Here is a 21,775-nt window from a genome sequence, read left to right as displayed (position 1 = left end):
TGGGAAAATAAACTGCCTTGAAAGTTAGCACTACTCTTTTAGATCTAGGCTTGCTAAGAAACCAGAGGATTTCTGTCAGCTTTTGTGAGGTTTATGTGCAGTCAGGGTTGAGAGAAATTAGAATTATTCCTGTAAAGAAAAGACTGTCTCCTGTTGATTCAAACTGAGAAAATGTAAATCTCACAGGGTTGACTCCTGGCAACTCCCTGGACAAGTCCCTGCAGAATCAAATATCTTGCTTTTGAGAAGCAGATTCTATTCCTCAAGCAGGTGATCCAATATCGCAAAGGTCCCCAAACTTGGCAGCTTTAAGACTTGTGGACTTCAACTCCCAGAATTAATTCCCCTGCAATATCGGCTTAAAATCTCAAGTTGAAAAATAGCTGTCTAGGTTTCATTTCCTTTTAGGAGTTCAGGCAGACACTGAAATAGTTAAAAAAATGGGGAAGCTGACTTACCCACCAAAGTAATGGGTGGAGACAGACAAAAAATAGTGATTACCCAATCAGGAGAGTGGGTTTCCCCTCGCAGGTGGGCTTATTTAGGAAGGAGGGCAGCCGCCATTTATTTATTTTTCCTGTGCTTTCGTTTTCTCTTTCTCTCTTGGTGCTTCCATTCCACCCCCAAAGTTTCAGAGAAGATGGCTGAAGGCCGGTAAGAATTAAAAGCAGCAACGTGAGTGAGTGAATGAATGAATGAATGAATGAATGAATGAATGAATGAATGAATGAATGAATGAGGATAGCAAGATGTAAGTGTAATAGCTGAGATTTTATGGACTGGGAACTATTCTACTGGGTGTGTTGGCGCATGAATCCTGGGTCCAGGGTGGAGAAGGATCCACCTTCTCAAAAAGCCTTCCTTCCTTGCTTTCTCTCTTTTCCTTTCCTTTTCCCAGATCTCTGGCCTCACTTTTCATAACAAAGGTTTAAAAATCTGGATCAGAGGTTCTCATTTTGCCAAAAGGATCTGGCCTCTTCCGCATAGCCAGACTATGAAAGGGACAGAGAGGGAAATCAGTGGCAGGAGTAGAATAGCTGGTGTGAGCTCCTTGGTCCTTTTCTTCAGGAGTTGCAGGGAGGACTCGGGTATTTGGAGACCACTCATAGCAATTGGGGGGCCTAATCCTCCATATCCTGTTTGAGCTACTCTATTGTTATCCCGGATAAAACTTCCAGTGTCTCATTCAAGATAATTTAGAAGCTGTGGCTGCTCCATCACTGGAGGTTTTTAAGAAGAGACTGGATTGCCACTTCTCTGGAATGGTATAGGGTCTCCTGCTTGGGTGGAAAGTTGGACTGAGGATCTCCAGAGTCCATTCCAAATCTGTTTTTCTGTTACAATCTCTTATTCTGTTATCTAAATTTTGTTCATTTCAGAATGTTTTTTTTTTTTACCACTGGGAATAAAGTTTATTTAATTTCTATTTAAAGTTCTTTTATTTAAATTCGTTTATTTAAAGTTATTTAAAGTTCTTGTTGTCCAGTTTTGTCCTGATTTTCTCTGCCTGCCCTAATGATCTTTTTCCAAAACTATGTGGTTTGTTTGTTTTTTTGTCTCCTCAGTGTACCAAAGTTACCAGTGACCATGTCCAGACCCAGCAAAGTGAATGAAGCTCTGGCAGGTAATGGCCCTCCATCTTTTTTTTTTCCCCATGCCACACAATCCTACGGTGTTTTACATTGGAAAACTAATAGCCCCAGTTCAAAGTCTGACTTTTTTTTAATAATTTGCCAGTTAGTCCAGCACACCTTCCGGAATAATGATACTGACTAATTTTTAAGCAACGATTCATCTGAGGTGAAGTTTTCACAAAATGTCTTCCTCTCGGGGTGAATCTGTTTCTTAAGGGATTCTGCATTTCCAGTAGCTGCCTGACAACCTCCAACAACCCCATCCTCTGGACCTTTCGATTTGCCAGGTTGCAATATAGAGGAATTGGACCATCATTTTGCATAAGTTTATCTGTTCTTACTAGTCCTCAGCTAGTCAGCGGCCCTTTTCTTTAGCTCTTCTGGGAGATATCTAGGAATTGATATTGCAGAGCTCTGCTCTACAACTGAACCATGGTATCTAGTCAGCTACTATTTTGTTAACTTACCCTTTTTGAATTTTTAATTTGATTCTTGTTTTTACTTGTGTTAATCTGTTTCTAATTGTTTATAATGTATGCTTTTATTTATACATTTATATTGTTTCACTATAATGTGAACTGCCCAGAATCTCTGGTGATATGGGTAATGTAGAAGTTTAATAAACAACTAACTGGTTCCTGCAAGTATATAAATCAAACATCCAGTTGCTTATTCTAAAATGGTAAATTAGTCTTTCTCACCACAGTTTTGTTTTAGGAAGGATCTTTCCCAGTCCTTTAACTTGAAAATCTGGGGACTAAACATAGTATTTGCATAAAAACACTCTACTTATAAGCTGATATTTGATACAGTAGACTAGTGTGGACAGCAAACATTTGCTCAGGACTTGCATTCCTGTCCTGGGCTTTTTAATTAATCTGTATTTTCTGCAGCCAAAAAGCATTTTCTAATATTAAAAAATCCAGAGTCAGATATGTAAAAAAAAAATCCTCATAAAGCAACTTCTTTCAATCTGTGGAAATCCTTTTGTTTTTACACAGCAAGAATCCCATAGACAAAGGGGAAGGGAGGCAATAATTGTGATAAAAGGATGTTCCTGGCCCTTGGTGTCACACTTTGACTTCTTTTTCCTGTTTTGCACTGCTGCATATATTTAATTTTTATATCCTCATCAGATGATCAGGAGAGAAGCTGTGTGCCATAATTTCTGTAAATCTCATAGTGATTATGGCTTTTAATGTGCTGTTCACTGTAGCTAGAGTCTGCCTTAAATGACTGCAATCTTTACTATAGTGCAAAATCTGATAACTTGAAATAACCATAAACAATAAAAACAGGAATTGTGTAGCTACCTATTTTTTACCTTTCTGCTTTTATTGCTAATGATCCTCCTTTTCTCTTGTTTTGATAAAATGGTTTTCTAATGCAGAGAAACCTTGTTTTTTGTGGCTGAGATTTCTAGTTTCTACTCAGATAATTCCACCCCCACCTTTACTACCTACAAGTGCCTGATATAATCTTCTATAAATGTTTGGAAAGTAACTCCCTATTTTATAGAATTATAGGTCTATAACATGCCTTGGAAGTCTTTTAATCCAATCCTGTGGTCAAGAATCTGGTCAAGAGTCTTCAGACTCAGAAAAATATCTGTCCAAATATTATAGGAACCGTTTTTTTAGGTTTGGTATTTTGGATTTCAGAAATGGGAGATACCTAAGGAAGCCACCCTGGGGGGCCTTTTACAGGAAATCCCCCTGTAAAAATAGCTAAAATCAGGATTGCTAACTGTTCTTAAGCTCTCCCCACTTAGCATATGAATATGCCAATTTCTAGTCTATCTGATTGCAACCTCTTATGCAATTCAACTCCTCCTATGATTTAGAAGCTAATTAAGCAGCTCTAGGAATTGTTTTAAAATGCTAGAGATGATCTAAATTTAATAGGATTTTTTTTTACTATGTCGTAATGAAACCAATACCCTAGGAATCTTAGCATTCATATATTAAAGAGCATGTTTATGATCTTTAGGGTTGAGGACAATCCGCAGTGAGAGAAACTGAAATAGTGCCTGAATAAAATACCTAGTGCCTATGGGAAAGCTCATAGTGGGGGTTCTTTCTCACTAGGCCAAATAGAAAATACTGATATAATGAAATACTGCATATAAATTAAAATTGATAGTACATGGGAGCTACAAAATTTAACTGTTCCTGGCCCACTTGTTTTAATGCAGAGAGCAGACTGCAGCATTTATGGAAGCTTGCCCTTAAATGGCACTACTGTCTCCAGGCTGATTTTCTTTGTGTGTAAAACAGATTATGTCCTGAGGAAATACAGAGTATGTTCAGACTCAGCAGTTAGGCTGGTTTTACATATGAAGGAGCTTTTTGCAGCTAAGATATTACAGAGCAGCTCACTCATCTCTTTCTACAAGGAAGGGGAGGAAGGGCTTCAGTCAGTTACACATCAGGAGAATTAAAACAGGATAATGTGCAGTGGTAGGATTCTACAGTTGTTAAGTAGTTAAGCAGTTCGGAGAACAGGTTAGAAGAAATCTCTTTTTATTTTTTCCACTTTACAGGGTTAATCCTGTAAGGAATTACAACATTCTTTGTTGTTTTATAAGGTCCTCACACTTACAACTGTCCTCACATTTTACATTTTGCGCCCTATCTTGTAACCGTGGTGAAGAGAAGCAGTTGTGAAATGAGTGACACAGTTGTTAAGAATGCTGCAACAGGCATAAATGTGAAGATGGTCATAAGTGCGAGGACCGGTCAAAAGTGTGAGGACTGGTCAGAAATGACTTTTCAGCCCTCTGAGTAGTAGTCCCTATGCACATAGCCACAGTCACCTGGTCACATGACCAGCTAGCCAAGCCCCAAAATAAGCCACACCCACAGAACTGGTTGTTAAAAAATTTGAATCCCACCACTAGTCATGTGCCATTCTAGTATTCTGTCTATAGGATCCTTTATCTGACCAAATCATATGACAAACTTACTTTTTAATTTCAGGCTCTACTGTACAATAGCTCTGGTGCTCCTCTTCCTCCTAACCCCAAAATCTCATGAGACTTGGGCAAAATAATAATAATAGCCTTTATTGTCATTGTACATCATGTATACAACAAAATTGGTTTAGCCTCTTCTGGTGCAATCCATAAAAGAAATTACAGGGCAATACAGTTCCCAATTTATACAAGTAATTGGAAAAAGAAAAAATACTTTTGTTTAAGGGAGACTTTGGAAGTACAGGGAGTGTTCTGTTATTAACTTGTCACGGTCATGGTTTTTAGAATAAGATCCACAGAAGGAATTAAAAATTTTTTATAATATAACCATAAATTATTTTAGCCCAATGTCAGGGTTCCAAGTAACACCCCCAACGAAATCAAACTCCGAGGCTTGCAGTTCCCCAAAGTTAACTTTTATTGGAGATGTCATATTGGCACATCTCTGGAAAACCCAAATCTGAGATTTTCCAGGTTTTCCTCACCCAAAAGAAAGTTCAAGGCCTTGCCCACTTCTCCCACATGTCCACCACTGCTCCAATCGGTTCCTTCACGTACAGAAGACAACCTCCACGTTTTTCTCTGCACAACTGTCGGACACCTTGGCCTTGAACTTCTCTGCGAAGTTTTTGTTATGGCTAATTCTACTTCACTCATGTAGTCCCCCCTCCCAACTTCCCACGGTAGGGTTGTGGCAGGCCTGGATCCTGAAAGCACCAAGGTAATATGGCAAGGTTGACCTCTGAGCACAAAGCTATAGAGAGCTGCATTTTGAAATAGTGATGCTCTGTCTAGTCCAGCGGTCTCCAACTTTGGCAACATTAAAGTTGCCAAGCTTGGAAACCCCTGGTCTAGTCTACCTATTTACCCTTTTTTCACCTTTTTATTTTTCTCCTTGTCTTCAGCTCCACCAGCAGTCAATATCTGTTTCACAACAAAACACAAATTTTGAATTCTGCTCAAAAGCCTGTTTTCCCAGTTAACCATTCGCTTTCTCCAATTATAATTTTTGCTGTATAGTAGGCAGGGGACGCAGTGGCTCAGGAGCTAGGACGTTGAGCTTGTCGATCGAAAGGTCGGCAGTTTGGCGGTTCGAATCCCTACTGCTGCCGTGTAAGGGGGTGAGCTCCCGTTACTTGTCCCAGCTTCTGCCAACCTAGCAGTTTTGAAAGCACGTAAAAATGCAAGTAGAAAAAATAGGGACCACCTTTGGTGGGAAGGTAACAGCGTTCCGTGCATCTTTGGCGTTGAGTCATGCCGGCCACATGACCACAGAGACATCTTCGGACAGCGCTGGCTCTTCGGCTTTGAAATGGAGATGAACACTGTCCCCTAGAGTCGGCAACAACTAGCATGTATGTGCGAGGGGAACCTTTACCTTTACCTTTAGGCAGGTTTACATTGGGAAGTTGACAAAGAGCAGTTGAGGTCACTGTAGCATTGACCCAGGTCCTTGGGGAAACCTTGCTTAACTCCCACTCAAGGTTTCTACCGTGCTTGTAGACATTGTGAAGATGCTTTCCTAACTATCTTCACATCCATAAAGATAGCAGAAATTTTGAAAGAAAAATGAAGTTCCTGGGAAGCATAGCTGAAGCTGCCTTAAATATCTATAATATTTCTTACATCCAGTAGCATGTAACATCCATTAGCATGCATGCAGTGACTGATTGACTGACTGACTGACTGACTGACTGACTGACTGACTGAATGAAGGCAGAGACTAGGCACCAGCAGTGTACATGGAGCTGCATTTCCAAAACATAAAAGGAGGTTGGTTTTTGTTTGGTTTTGCAGCTTCCCCTTCTTTGCTATTGCATTTCTGGCTTGTTTGTAGTGAAAGGACATTCTGTGATTAATTGGTTGCACATAGCATGTAATATAACAACCGTCTGCCTGTGGTTTGTTGTAATTCAATCAACAATGTTATAAAAGCATAGTTTATCACGGGGATAGGCAACCTTTTGGTGATGGGGAGACCTACAGAGAATTTTTGGCAGGACAAAGGTTGCAATGAACAGGATTTGGGGCTCAGTTGCTGCTTTTCTGGAGGGCTTTAGAGGTGATTCTGTTAAAACTATGTTATGTCACTTCGAGAGCTTACACAGCAGTTTCTCTACATTCCTAGGCTCAAACTGCCTAGCAACTTTTAGCAGGCTTTAGGAATCACAAAAAGTTTGAAAGTAACATATGCCATTGGGGCGGGAGATGAAAATGGCTATTGTATACATTTGAGAGTCCACAGTTTTTGTTTTTTCCACATTGCATATTAACTTTCTAATTATACTATTGTATACTATTATCATAAGGGATGCAGTGGCTCAGTGGCTAAGATGTTGAGCTTGTCAATTGAAAGGTCGGCAGTTCAGCGGTTTGAATCCCTAGTGCCGCATAACGGGGTGAGCTCCCGTTACTTGTCCCAGCTTCTGCCAACCTAACAGTTCGAAATCATGTAAAAAATGCATGTAGAAAAATAGGGACCACCTTTGGTGGGAAGGTCACAGCATTCCAGGCGCCTTTGGCTTTAGTCATGTCAGCCATATGACCACGGAGACGGCTTCAGACAGTGCTGGCTCTTTGGCTTTGAACGGAGATGAGCACCGCCCCCTAGAGTCGGGAACGACTAGCACAGATGTGCAAGGGAGACGTTTACCTTTTACCTTAATTCTAAATTGAACAAAGGAGGTTTTTCCGTTTTCCTCAAGCAGAAAGAAGAAGAGTTGAAATGCTGTTCTGAAGCAGGCGGTTGCTTGTGTGGCTTCGCCCCATATCCTTGTCTCTTCCAAATCGAAGACACAAAGCTTTTCATTGTGTCTGCCTTCCCCTTGCCTCAAAACAACCCATCGCCATCCCTGTTAAAACGCGTTGCTTGCTTTCCTTTGGGGTTTGCTTTGTCACTTGTTTTTGAAAATGAGCATCGAATCAGAGGTTCTTGAATTGGGGAGGGATGGGTTCCTTTTTTTAATCTTACAAATGGTGTGATGCAAATTTTCTTTCCACCCCCTTCTCCCTTACCTGCCCTGTGCATGACTGTCTCATGTCCCTTGTAGGCATGATGGCCTTTCTGATGTCAGTCCCTGGATTTCCTGTGCACCTCACCCAAGCGCCTCAGCCTGCCCGTGCCCATAGAGCCTCTAAAAAACTCTGCTCAGTTAAGGGAAGGAGGAGAGTGGTCACCAAAGGTAGCTCTCTGACTTGCTTGGACTCGCCGAGAGTCTCCTTCAGTCGCTGCTGTTGCTGCTGCTTCTGTTGCCATCTTTGCCTCCTCTTTCTCTTTCCTGCCCTGCGTTTCCTCTTTCTTATTTTTCTGATTTCTGACCGGAAACAGTGTGATTTTTTTTTAAAAAAAATGGCTTTGGTTACTCTTTCTACTAAGGCAGGGGTGTCAGACTCTGGTTTCATTGAGGGCCGCATCAGGGTTGTGTTTGACCTCGGGGCCCGGGGGGGAGGGCGTGCGTGCCTAGCTTGACGTCACTTGTGTCTGGTGTCCCAAGCATTTTGCCAGCGAAAACGGGCTCCCGAGCTCCGTTTCTGGCCGCGACGCCCTCCTGCCGCCCTCTGTCAGTGCAAATGGAGCTCGGAGTAGGGGGACGCACTGCCTTTCCAGGCTCCATTTTATCTGGCAGAGGCACTGCAGGCCGGTCCTTTGCTGTTTCCAGGGCCCGCGGGCCTTGAGTATGACGCCCCTGTACTAAGGCCTAGCTTTCCTGTTGCCCGAGAATTTTGACACAATTCTGCTTTATATGCTGCTGCTTTGTAGATCTTTATTTTTCAGCATCAGCATGATCATTTTAGCACTTATGAAGATCACCCATGTACCCAACAGAGAAGCCAGCTGTGGCAATTCCCCCCTCCCCCCACTAAATGAAGAAATATGGTAAGGAGAAGATGTGACAAGGTGACCCTTGCTTAACAGCCACTTAACAGCCACAACAGTTCAGCAACTGTTCGAACTTGTAACGGCACTGAACGAGTGGTACTTACAACTAGTCTTGAGAAGTTCTGATTGTTGCAACATCCCCATTGTGATGTGGTTGCCCTTTGCAGGCTTCTTTGTCAGTTTCCAACAAGCCAAATCAATGGAGAAGCCAGCAGGAGGTTGCAAATGGCAGCCACATGACGTCCTTGTTTAACAACGGCATCTGTGAGTGCTGAGGAATTGCCATGGCTAAGCAGCACAAAATGAGACTCCACTTTGTGATTGTTTCGCTTAGCAATGTCTACACCAGTTCCAGTTGCTGTCATTAACCGAGAACTACCTATATAAACTAATGGACATTCACATTGCATTTTATTACATTATTTGCCTCATTTATTTGTAAATCTCTTCCATACAGTTGCAGCTTGAAGCAGTTAAAGCAGAATTATAAAAAAAAAAAAAACCAATGGGAAAAGATTTTAAAAATGGGGAAAAGGAAGGGTAAACTATTTATCCAATATTTGTTCATCGAAGGCACTGATGAAGAAACATGGCAACTGAAGATTTAATCAATACTGGTTACATCTGGTATTAAAACATTTTCAGGGTTTGTAGTCTTTTGAACTTACAATTTTAATTTTTCTTAATTAAAATCTTAAATTAAAAAGTAATTTTGCACCAATCGTTGCCAAATCCTCTTTTATATGATTTATATGCTTTCTTACATACCTCATTAATTAACCTGTGAATTCCTTACACAATATCCAGTGATGGGCCACTAACTTGGGTGGCTTTAGAGTGGGTGTCTGCAACCGCGGCTCCAGAACCACATGTGGTTCTTTTGTCCCCCTGCTGTGGCTCCCTATTGGCTGAACCCACCACTGGCTGGCCCAACCCCTCGCTTTCTCCTTCCAGTCACTTCTCACGTGGCATGAGAGAGAGAGAGAGAGAGATACAGAGAGAGATACCTGTTTCCCATAGAAAACACTGGGAGTCAAAATCTGGGTAGGCGTGGCTGGGGATGTCATGTGACTGGTGGGAGTGAGTGACATTGAGTTGGCCACACCCACCCAGGTTTTGTGGCTCCCGGTGTTTTCTTTTCTGTGGGAAACAGGTCCAAATGGCTCTTTGAGTGTTTAAGGTTGCAGACCCCTGCTTTAGGGGATTGAATAAATTCATGGAGCTATCGGCTCTGAATACTTGATACTGCCCCTAAATTGAGGATATTAATGCCTCAAAATACCAGTTGCAAGGGGAAGAAGGTAAGGAGATGGCTGCTTGTGAGTATGTCAGATGCTTTTGGTCCACTCTTAAGAGAAAGGGAGGAGGAACACCAAAAGAGTTAGAAGAGTTGCTTGGAGAGATTAAAACTAGGTAGCCATCCATATATTAATAATTAATACAAGCAGCTGTATTGGGGGGGGGGAATACTAACAGACCCTCTGAGTCTTTTGATTTTTTGGAAAACATCAATTTTAAAAAATATTGCTGGCACCATGGTAGAATTGGATTTATTGGTCAGAAGTGTAATTTGGGAACTCTACTTTCAAGTCATGCTGCCACACTCACTCCAAAATAATCCATTTAAGGTTCTTATACTGATGTTAATCTTCTCTCTCAGCTCCTTTCTTGATTGGTGGCATAGCAAGTGGGGGATGGGTTGGGGGGGTGTTATCTTCTGTGCCTTATTTACTCGGATCACCAGTTCCCAAAAAGTTAAAAACTGTAATAATTATTTGAATGGATAATATGAGGTGACCAATTTAGAGAGATAGAACTCTGCTTGTTTACATAATAATTTACTTTGAGACAGGAGTGGGCTTCAAAAATTTTAGGAAAGGGGTTCTCTGCCCAGTTGCTGGGTGGGCGTGGCCTAGTTGGCCTCCTGCACCATGGTGTGGGGGGGTGTTTTTGCCCTCCCTGGGCTCTGGAGGCTTTGCTCGAGCCTCCGGCAGGGCAAAAACGGCCTCCCCAGGCTCTGGAGGCCAACCAAAAACAGGCCCTTCCCGAATTTCTGGTAGGCCTGTTTTTGCCCTCCCCAAGCCTCTATGCGCAACCTGCACTTACCTGTATCCAAAACGGGATGCATGGAGACTCCTGGGAGGGGTAGAATGGGGTGGGCGGGGCCATCCAAGAGTGGGATTTGGGGGTTGTGCGAACTGCACAGAATCTTAGCTAGAGGTTCTCCCGAACCCTTGTGAACTCCCAGCAGCCACCCTTGCTTTGAGACAAGGGCTTCTCAAAGCTGCATCTTGCCTCTCTTTTCTCTCCAAGTTTCCTTAGCTTTCTCCTTTTCTTTCCTTATACAAAAGTGTCCAGTTAAAACATTTGTCCACATGGGCAAAAGGCAAGTAGCATACTATTTCGTCACAATTATATTGGCATTCTCTTGTCTTTTAGAATAAGCTGGTGAGGACCGGAATGTGTTTGTGGAAGAATACAGTACATTGTGGGGTTTTTCCTATCCCCATTAATCTGTGTTTATACATCTATCAGATCCTTACTTTTCCTTAGATGCAAACCACTCTGTTGTAATTAACAGTTTTGAAAACCTTTACAGCAGCACAGTGCCTCTAGCCACCTTGATACATGTACATGCAATCGCCCCAGATGGCATCCAAAAGACCTGAGCAGAATTGTTTTATATGTAAATGTAGGAATGTAACATTTCTGCAATCTCTTTGAGTTTTCAGCCCTTTAATATTTTTTTTATGGCAGATTTTGAGGGCTCTTCCTTTGAAACCCACAAAGACTACCACTGATTCCCTCAATGACATGTTGGGATCCATTTTGCACTTGAATGAATCCCTCTAACCCAGGGTTCTCCAATCTTGGCAACTTTAAGACTAGTGGACTTCAACTCCCAGAATCCCAGAATTCTGGGAGTTGGAGTCCACAGGTCTTAAAGTTGCCTCCCAGAATCCCAGAATTCTGGGAGTTGGAGTCCACAGGTCTTAAAGTTGCCAAGGTTGGAGACACCTGCTGTAGCCTACTTATGGTTGCAGAGCTTCCTTGGCTCTGCTGCCATCCCATAATAATGTCCTTGGTTTTAGTATTCATGGCCTGATCTATGGAAATGGAACACTCCTGCCCCCCTCCCAAGAAAACTATACATGGTTAGTTTAGTTAATCTAGAAAGCCTAGTAGTTTCTCATCCGTCTGTAAGGCTACAGATAAATATTTGCTCTTCACTATTTAATATCAGGCAAGCTGTAGAAAGGGAAAATCTCTACACAATACTACACAATGGGAAAATTTTAGCACAATACTCAGAACTGCATTGTGAAATTACTTTTGGAGATCTGTTCAAATAACTGCTAGGAAGTTTCCAGTATTTTGTGTTAAAGGCCTCTAAAACATATTTCAACTTATTAGCATTAAACTGGATGCTGGAATCATCCACTAATACCATTTTTTTTCCTTTGCAGAACATTTTTCTCTTTGTATGTGAGTTTAGTGAAAATGGAGTACGGACCTATTTATACTTTTTAAGTATATCGTACAGGTTTTTACTTCAGCCACTTTTATGTTTTGGAGATCGTTATGCTGTTGTAATTATTTAATTCTTTTAAAAATGCATCAACCTACAGGAGAAGCCTTCAGCTTGCATAATTGACCATTAATGTTTCTCACTGTGTTTATGAGGGTGTTTTTGTATGCTGCTCGGGAATTAGTCAGCCAATAAATTTAAATAAAGAATAACCAGCTGATCACTTCCATCAAGTGATAGCACAGGGTTGGCTTCCAGCATTCATTGACACAATCGCATGCAGCACAGAATGACAAACCATCAGATGTACATAGTTGGACTAAATTTTTTTCTGTTTTGGCCTGGGGTCTGTTAAGTCACTTTGTCAAGTTTATTTTAAGATCTTTTATTAATTTTTTCACCTCAAAATTTTGCGTCCCAAAATTATTGATGGTTTCCTGATCAAATCACACATATCCATGTGTAGTTGTTCCTCCTGATCAGTTTCTCAAACCCAGATAGCCTTATGTGTTTGGAAGGAGTGAGCTTGACTTCTCAGATCAGTCTTTTGTTGAGAAAGCATTACATCCCTTCCTTGCCTTTTGACCTGTAGACCCAGAATAGCTTCACAAATAGCTTCAACCATTTTCTGAAATGAATAGGATGTATATGCACAGAAGTGTTCTTTTGTGAGTTCACAAATTTTGGTGATTGGATAAAAAAAAAAACACAACTGAGTTTCTTACCATGTAGGTTTTTGCCACTATTGCAATGTGGATTTTCGTTAAGTAGAAAAAAGTCATGGCATTTTCAAAGCCTCTTCACCCCAAATGATATATATTGGATATGAACTTTAACTTCCAGAATTCCACAGCCAGCATGGAAATAAAATGGGAGTTAAATCTTGAAGTCTTCAAAGGCAAAGTTTAACTCCATTTTATTTCCAAACTCTGTAATAAATTAGAACAATGTTTCTCCACCTCAACGATTTCAACAGGTATGGACTTCAATTCTCAGAATTCCCCAGCCTAAAGTAAAATGACATCCCTAGCCATAGTTGATCTTCTAATTCTTTTTCCTGCCCATAGATGCCTTTGCCTCTGCAGCAATAGGAATAGCCGTATTCCTTACTTGTGTACCATTAAAACTGGCTGCTTTCAAATTAGACATTTAAGAATGACTCTGCTGGATTAATTTTCTGGAAACATCTCTTCCTTCTTCTTTGCCTGCCATTTTAACTTGCCTATGCCTCCTGCTGCTCCCCTTCACCTCTTTTCCCTCATTGTGCCTTAGTGCCGAATGATATCCCCCTCTGGGATCTCTCTTTCTCTCTCTTTTTTCTTCAGATAGCAAGACCAGGCCAGAAGAGGTTGTGAAGAAGTATCTGGAAGAGCTGAAGACACCTCCAGTTGATGAGGTATGTGGAAGAGGTGCACATGAGCAGTTTATATTTATCTGTATTTCACATTTCTAAACTGGCCATCTCCCTCAAAGAGCATTGCTGAGTGAGTCATAGAAACCTTCCTTAAAGCCAGCCTTTGCCAATCGAACACCTCCCCAGGTGTCAATTACAGTTCTCATCAGCCTCTTGGACTAGAAGACTTCCAAAGACCCTTTCAACTCTACTCTTATGTTCAAAAGTCCTACAGAGAGACGAAGCAGCCAAAGAAAAATTGAAGGAGGGAAATTGTCCATGGAGAAGAGCTTAAACGACCATACGGTTGTCTAACAAGAGCCTTAATCTAGAAGGGGATGACTGGTGGTTAACGTTGTTTTCAATTCCCCGAAGTGAAAAATGTAAAAAAAAAAATTTTGTTTTCCAGGACTGCATCATCTGTATGGAAAAACTGGGTGCCCCTTCAGGGTATAGCGATGTCAATGAGAGCAAGACAATCCAACCTGGAAGTGTGGGGAGGCTGGCCAAATGTGCTCATACCTTTCACCTACTTTGTGTGCTGGCCATGTACACCAGTGGCAACAAGGTAGGCCATTCCAGAAGTCGTGAATGCTCCAAGACTGGAAGTTTTTAAGAAAAGGTTGGATAACCATTTGTCTGAAGTGGTGTGGGGTTTCCTGCCTAAGCAGGGGGTTGGACGAGAAGACCTCCAAGGTCCCTTTCAACTCTGTTATTCTATTCTATTCTATTCTATTCTATTCCTATGTGAGGAGGGGATTGGCTATTGCTTATCTTGCTTCAGAGCACCAGGTGTGGATGCCACAGTAGCCAACCTCACTTAATGATAAATTTAGCAATCTGGTGGCTGCCTTCCTATAGGGTTATTGAGCAGTGGAATCCAGAAACACTCATGTGATGAAGAGAAGTTTAATACTGGTAGTCATTAAAGCAGCCAGCAAGACCTTAACATCTTCTGCCAGAGCTCCTGCAGGCATTAGAGAAAGCCAGAAAATTCTCCCTTTTTATAATGCTTCATGCTCTGGCTTTGGGGCTCGATGCTTAATCAGAAGCAGCAGTTTGATACTCCTACAACCAGTAGATTCTTTGGCAGTGAAAAAGAAATTTAAATAATAACTTTATCCTTTTTTTAAAAAAAAAAGTGTAATAAGGCCACTTCATTAAAAGACTATCACAGAGTACCAACAGATGATCATAGTGGGCAAAATGAAAAGCAAAAGATGTAAAGATAGTATCAAGTACACCCCTTGAGGAAAGCAACCTATCAGCAGCATGCATCAACTAGAATAGTGCTTGACAGGTGTCATGTAGCCACTCTTGTTAAAGTAGGCGGAACTATAATAGGGAACCTCCTTTCTCGTCAGCAGAACACTATGGGAATGGATGCTCCTTCAGATTCAGAGGGTGTCGTGTCCCACTCCTCCGCTGACGGCCGGGTCAGGGAAATCCGAATCAGGCGTGCCTCTGCAGCTCTGCCAAAGTCCTAGCAAAATCCTCAGGGCAGGCAGGAGACCAGAAAGTGACTTCAGCAAGATATGTTTAGACTTTGCCTGACTCAGAGAATGCCAGAAAGCAGGTCCTTTATATAGGCCATGGGGTGTGGCTCCATGACTCAGCACTTATCCAGGCCTGCCCCTCCCTTCCTTCTGTTGCCTCCGTCTATCAAGTCTTCTGACGCGAGGGTCACTCCAGTCTGCAGCTGTTGGCAATTGACCTCCCTCAGGCTCACATGCTGTGGAGGAGGGGGAGGGGTCAAGTTGCTTTGTTTGCCTGGGCATGGAGCCAGAGCTGGGGGCTGGAGATACTTCCTCCTCTTCAGCCTGTCTGGGCATGGAGCCAGGGCTGGGGCCGGGAGGCATACTAGGACATTCCTCCGTGTTTGGAAGCAGATAAGAAGGCCCCGGCTGTGGTGAGATCGGACGAGACACAACAGAGGGTGAAGGTATTTTATATGAGAATAGATGCAAGGGTGCTTATCTGTGTGTTTTCTATCCCTTGTCTGTGAAACGTGCTCATCAAGACAATAGTCCTTTTGCTTCAATAGAGTAGGAAGTAAGAAAGTAGCTTATTAGTTAGCAGCCGTAGGTTGCCAGGGGCATCCAACATTTTGCAGACATCCAATTCATGGGAGGCTTTATGCAATAAACTTAAAAAACTTTTAAAAAGTTTAAGTTTAAAAAAGAACTTAAAAAAGGAGAGTTTTCCAGAAATCTGTAACTTGTACAGCCCTTATTTTATATTCATTATAACATTTTTTTTAAAAAAAATATTCTATCAGGATGGCAGCTTACAGTGTCCCTCTTGTAAGGCCATCTATGGTGAGAAGACAGGCACACAGCCCAATGGCAAGATGGATGTTCACAAATTCTCAGAGTCTCTACCAGGGCACGAGGACTGTGGGTCAATACAGATTACATACAATATCAACAGAGGCATTCAGGTGAGTATGTCGTATCTACTAAAACCTATCCTGAGGGGAGAGGCCTTGATGGTAGAGCAAAGTTAGAAAGCCCAAGATGATGCTGTAGGCCAGGGGTGTCAAAGTTGTGTCCCACGGGCCAGATGTGTCACGCGCTGGCCATGCCCACTCCCGGTTTAGCGAAGGGGGGGGAAGTTGCGATATGTCACATGACAACGTGAGTTAGACACCCCTGCTGTAGGCCCTTGGAGAACCACTGCATTTTAAAGTGGAAGGTACTTGGCTAGGTGGGAATGAGAAAGATTGAAAGATGCATTCCTTTCTTAGCAAATCTTCCTTCAAGGTGCAGGGATAATTTCTTCCTAAAAAATAATCCTAGAATCACATAGGATGCACATCTTATGTATTTAATATCCCTGGTATATAATGCTATGATCCATAGCGTTTCCATTAAAGGGCAGGGCACTAGTTTTTCCACATGCCCCTCATGCAATTTGGGATTTCTAATGGGTTTCTTTTGTTTCTCCAAAAATCATCTCCAGATAAATTTATAGAGTTGCTCTTTCGTTTCTCACAAAAACAAGTGCACATAGATACATTGAAAGAATTTTATTATACTCTAGCAGTTTATTTATGTCCGTTTGAAGTTGTCCAATGTTTGGGTGTTTCCAGTGGTCCTAAAAAGGAGAAAGAGACATTAACCGGCTCAGTTGGTACCCAGTGGCTGGGTTTGCACTCCAAACTTAGCCCGTAATAATCAATCAGCATTTATTGTACAATGTGTTGAGCTACATAGCTTAGTTTGAACCTTGGCTTACTTTTGATGCCTTAATGCGTTGTGCAGATCCTGCTTTTTTATTAGAATGTGGTTCAGCAAATTATGTGAATCCACAACATTGATTAATTCGACAACTAAATTAAATCTATTATGGGCTCCAAACGGGGGTGAAATGCTCCCGGTTCGGACCGGATCGCCCAATCCGGTAGCGATGGCGGAGGGTGGTGCAGAGAACCAGTAGCAAAAATCCCTGCCCCCTCCCGCATGCCCAGCTGAGCCGCGCGATCATCAGAGGTGTTTTTTTTTTTTACTTTTAAAAGCATTTTTTCTTCATCCAAAAAAATGCGTTTAAAAGTAAAAAAAAAAAAGCCTCTGATGATCTTGCGGCTCAGCTGGGATCGTCTGAATCTTTTAAAAGCATTTTTTCTCAACCTCTTCGGCTGAAGTGGTTGTAGAAAAAATGCTTTTAAAGGGTTCTGGTGATCAGGCAACTCAGCTGGGATCAGAGGCTTTTAAAAGCATTTTTTTACAACCTCTTCAGCTGTAGAGGTTATAGAAAAAATGCTTTTAAAAGAAAAAAAAGTTGGCCACGCCCACCCATTCACATTACCCTCCCACACCAAGCCATGCCCACAGAACCGGTAGTAACAAATTTTACATTTCACCCCTGGCTCCAAGCCAGTGTGCATAAATCAGTGATCTGCATGTATAAATGTTCTCTGCCTCTTTTTTTTTCAGGGTCCAGAGCATCCCAACCCAGGGCTACCATACACTGCAAGAGGATTCCCACGATATTGTTATCTACCCGATAGTGAGAAGGGACGAAAGGTACAGTGATGCTAAGATCTTGCCTGAGTTGATGTATTGCGATGGAATAAAGAATATGAAGTTAATTCTCCTTTTTCTGCCCAATCAGCGGCTTAACTAAATGAAGGCTATTAACTATCAAAACGAATGAATCAAAATCACGTGAAGTATTAGTACCTGCTTTATAAAGACCACATCTGGAATGCTACACCCAGTACTGGTCACCACCATACAAAAAAGATGTTGAAGCTTTAGAAAAAGTGCAAAGAAGAGCAACTAAGATGATTAAAGGCCTGGAGACTAAAACATACGACTAAAACATTGCAGAATTTGGGTTTAGCTGCTCTAGAGAAAAGAAGGACTTGGGGGGGGGCATGATAGCTCAGGAGGGCCACATGCAGCCCCTCTGAGCTCCGTTTTTGCTGGCAGAGGGTTGCAGGAAAGCGTCACAGCCAAAAATGGAGCTCAGGATCCCGTTTTCACTGCACCACAGGCGCCCCCGACACGAGTGATTTCGAGCTGGCCATGGCCACGTAGGCCATGCCCATCCCCCCCCCGAGGTCAGACACAATCCAGATGTGGCCCTCAATGAAATCAAGTTTGACACCCCTGCCATAAACTATGATTTATGAAACGCAAGGACTTGGCTTGTATAATATCCCAAGTTAAAACCAAATCAGCTGCCCTGTCATTGTGTTTCCTGGACACAATACGCAGGATTCCAATATTTGAGAGCCTGCCACAAAGATGAGGGGATCAATTTATTTTCCAAAGCACCAGAGGGCAAGACAGGAAACAATGGATGGAAACTAATCAAGTAGAGAAGCAATCTGGAATTAAAGGGAAACTTCCTAACAGTGAGGACAATTAACCAGTGGAACAGCTTGCCTTCAGACCTTGTGGTGCTCCATCACTGGAGGTTTTTAAGAAGAGACTGGACAGCCACTTTTCTGAAATGTATAGGATGTCCTGCTTGAGCAGGGGGCTGGACTAGAAGACCTCCAAGGTCCCTTCTCTATTCTGATACGATTGTTTAGTTTTGGGGGGTTTTTAAAAAAAGATTTTGAATTTTTCACCATTGAAAATACAGCTTAAACCCAATTCTTCTGATTGAACTGCTTAGTAAGAACAATCCAGCAATAGTGCCAGTTATTGGGGAGGTAGAGCAGGGGTCACCAACCTTTCGGACCTCGGGGTCCACTAAATTCATAATTTTAAATCCTGTGGACCACTAATATGATCTGCCTAATGACCAGCTGGGTGGGCGTGGCCAACTCAATGTCACTCATGTCGAGGGGCGCATCGCCAGCCTCAACTTGTCCCTCCCCTCCCATCCATTCCTTGCCTCCCCATCCGGGCTCCTTAGGGCCCCAATAGGAAGCAGTTGCTTGAGCTAAGCAGCCACCATGAGAAAGAGTTGGCAAAACAGCTGGCTCAGTTCAAATTGGATCTGACCGAGAAGGAGGCTCAGCAGAAGCACCTCACTGAGGACTACAGGCATAGGCTTTCCAAGCAGAGGGAACATCAGCCAGTTCCAGGCCATGATGCAGTCCCACTGGAACAAGGTTTTCTGGCTCTTTGCCACCAGCAGCGCTTCTCTCCAGCCTTTGCCCAAAGCCCTGCACCAAGAGGCTGAAGCAGATCCCAAGTCGGAATTTCTGCCCCCCACCCTCCGACCCACACAAAAAGACCCCCTAGAGGGAGACTCTGCAGCAACACAAATGTTCATTACATGTTTCTGTCCCCGGGGCCTTAGTTTAAGGACCCCTGATTTAGTGCAATATAAAATATGCAAATAATTTTTCTGCAGACTACCAAAATTTTCTCGCGGACCATCAGTGGTCCACGGACCACCAGTTGGTGACCACTGAGGTAGAGTTTCCTTATGTAAGCAGACGTTGGAGAAGTCCTACCAAGAGCGTAATACGGTGACCTCGGGGACATCTTCCAACTTTTCACGCGGGATGAAAATAGAATTTCGATCTCTGTAAAGTGAAGTGGGCGCCTAAAAGATTGGAGTCTTCTGTTTGTGGGAGATGAGAAGCTTCATGTTAGTTTGTTTCTTCTCTCTCTAGGTGCTGGAACTTTTAAAGGTGGCGTGGAGAAGGCGCTTGATCTTCACTGTCGGAACATCTAGCACAACTGGCGAGAACAACACTGTGGTGTGGAATGAGATCCACCACAAGACGGAGATGACCTCCAATGTCTCAGGCCATGGCTACCCAGACCCTAACTACCTTGACAATGTGCTAGCGGAGCTGGCAGCTCAAGGGGTCACAGAAGATTGCCTGAGTCCATGAGTTTAGCCTCCATCTTGGGCTGGAGCTGCAGTCAAAAGTGGAGTTCGCCTTCTCTGTGACTATGGGTGCCTCTTGGTTGAGGATGGCAGCTACAAACCCCCACCTCTGTTGCCTTACGTTTGCTTGCCCTTTTGCTGAGCAATAACACAGTCTCTGGGATTGCCCAGTATGACTGTGAGGAGAGAGTTAGATATATATATAAAAAGATATTTTAACGGCATTTACAGTCCTGACACAGGTTAGTCATATACAATAAACCTCCCATCACTAGATAAAACACATAAGAGAAGGGGTCTCCAACCTTGGTCCCTTTAAGACTTGTGGACTTCAACTCCCAGAGCTTTGCTGGCTGAGGGACTCTGGGAGTTGAAGTCCACAAGTCTTAAAGGGACCAAGGTTGGAGACCCCTGCATAAGAGGATGGTGGCTTAATCCTCAAATTGTGTCCTTCCATATGTGGTTGCATGGAGGTTGAAGATACGCCAAGTGGCTGGAAGTGAAGGAACACACTTTGTTCGCTGTTACTTTCTATCAAAACTCAGAACCAAGGGATGATATTTCGTTGCTTCAGTGCATTAAGAAAACATGTTGTTTAGCATCAAAATCAGTATTGGAAACTGAAGCTATATCTATAGCAGCTTTGCACAATTTGCTGTCAAAGTCTGATAGAATATAATTATGGCTATGCCTATTCCAAATAGTATCACAGTGGGCGGGTAGCACATAGCAGCTTGGATTTTGAAAGAAAGCCAAGTGAGGTGGGGAATCATCTATGCTTGCATAAGAGGCTAGGATGAAGTCCCAGGTCTGTAAGCTAGGGTAGTTTGGGAAGTTGAAAAAAAAAATCATGAGAAGGCCATTTCTGTCCTGTTGCCAAGGAAACTACTTGGACTTGGCCAGGAGGAATTGGTCTTGACTAGACTTTCTAGGTTTCTTTCCAGTCAATCCAAGAAAGAAGGAATAAAAGTTGTAATCCTATCAAAAGACATGAGTGTGGATAGGGAGAATTGTCACTTTTATGCAAGGCATTTGCAGTCATTCTAGCTGGCACCTACAATTCCCCAAATACCATTCAAAAATTAATTTTAAAAAATGTAAATGCAGCCACATGAGCCTTCTGCGCTCTCGTGAAAACTATTGGGCATTTTCCTCTGAAAGTTTGTGAATCTCATAGTTTGGTAAACTTTTAAATTGATGGTTTTTCTTTTTGCTGTTCTTTGGCTCTGATACCATGTACAACCACACAGCAATGACCCAAAATTGCTAATTTCCGAGGCATTGCCCGTAATTCCAGAATTTTCAGTATCGGTTAGCTTTTCGTGATATCCAGGCCCAGTAAAATAATATTTCAGTATTCCCATTTTACAGATTTTTTGAGTGCGCGGTCAAGATCACACTTGGGTATATACTTCAATTTAGGGCTGCATGCTGCAGCTTTAAGACTAAAGCCCTGAAATATTTCTGCTTTATGTAATTGGAGAACCAATCTTTTTTTTTTTAAATGTATCAGCAAAAACTGGATTCTATAAATTGCATAAATCTTCATACTGGGTAACTTTATTTTGCATAATCTACTGCTGCTGATTTTGTTCAACATGGACGGAAGTAAAGATTGAGGCAGAGTCCTGAAATACATTTTATACAGTTTCGTTTGGGATTTCAGCTGCGTGTGTGTGTTTGTTTGTTCAGAAGTATTTTGTCAGAGCCGTAACTAGGAGAAACTTCATCCTAAAAGAAAATTTTCTGAAAAATTATGGTTCTCAGAAGTCTCAACTTGGTTGATTAATTCTTAATTCTAGCCCATAGTTATAGGGTGATACAGGTGCTCCTTGACTTGAACTTCAGCCATTGAGCAATGCAGTCATTAGGTGAGTTGCATCCAACTTTGCAACCTTTTTGCTACCATTAAATAAATCACACAACCCAGCTTCCCCTATTGACTTCGTTTGTTGGGAGTCCCCCTGGCAAGGTCTCAAATGGTGAGACACACCCCACCCCACCCCCCCAGACCACAGGGTGCTGTAACCATCGTAATTGCATGCCAGTTACCAAGCACCTGAAT

At 42.4% G+C, this 21,775-nt stretch overlaps 1 protein-coding gene across 5 annotated transcripts in view; it reads left to right on the top strand.

Moving 5' to 3' along the window:
- DTX2 (deltex E3 ubiquitin ligase 2) overlaps positions 1-21,370 on the top strand; it is a 38,418-nt gene extending 17,048 nt beyond the window's left edge. For 2 of the 5 annotated variants that reach the window (XM_058164418.1, XM_058164417.1), the window contains exons 4-10: positions 1,566-1,624; positions 7,659-7,790; positions 13,343-13,413; positions 13,820-13,978; positions 15,689-15,850; positions 17,346-17,435; positions 19,490-21,370. In XM_058164418.1, coding sequence (XP_058020401.1) covers positions 1,566-1,624; positions 7,659-7,790; positions 13,343-13,413; positions 13,820-13,978; positions 15,689-15,850; positions 17,346-17,435; positions 19,490-19,714 — 898 coding nt within the window. In that variant the 3' untranslated portion in view covers positions 19,715-21,370. Of the gene's footprint in view, positions 1-625; positions 655-1,565; positions 1,625-7,658; positions 7,791-13,342; positions 13,414-13,819; positions 13,979-15,688; positions 15,851-17,345; positions 17,436-19,489 lie in introns of those variants that run through there. The other 3 variants (XM_058164420.1, XM_058164419.1, XM_058164421.1) reach the window with 2 other exon arrangements.
- Positions 21,371-21,775: the final 405 nt, after the last annotated feature.

The sequence above is a fragment of the Ahaetulla prasina genome, chromosome 1, assembly GCF_028640845.1.
Source record: "Ahaetulla prasina isolate Xishuangbanna chromosome 1, ASM2864084v1, whole genome shotgun sequence".
NCBI lineage: Eukaryota > Metazoa > Chordata > Lepidosauria > Squamata > Colubridae > Ahaetulla > Ahaetulla prasina.
This window is presented reverse-complemented; position numbering and strand designations above follow the sequence as displayed.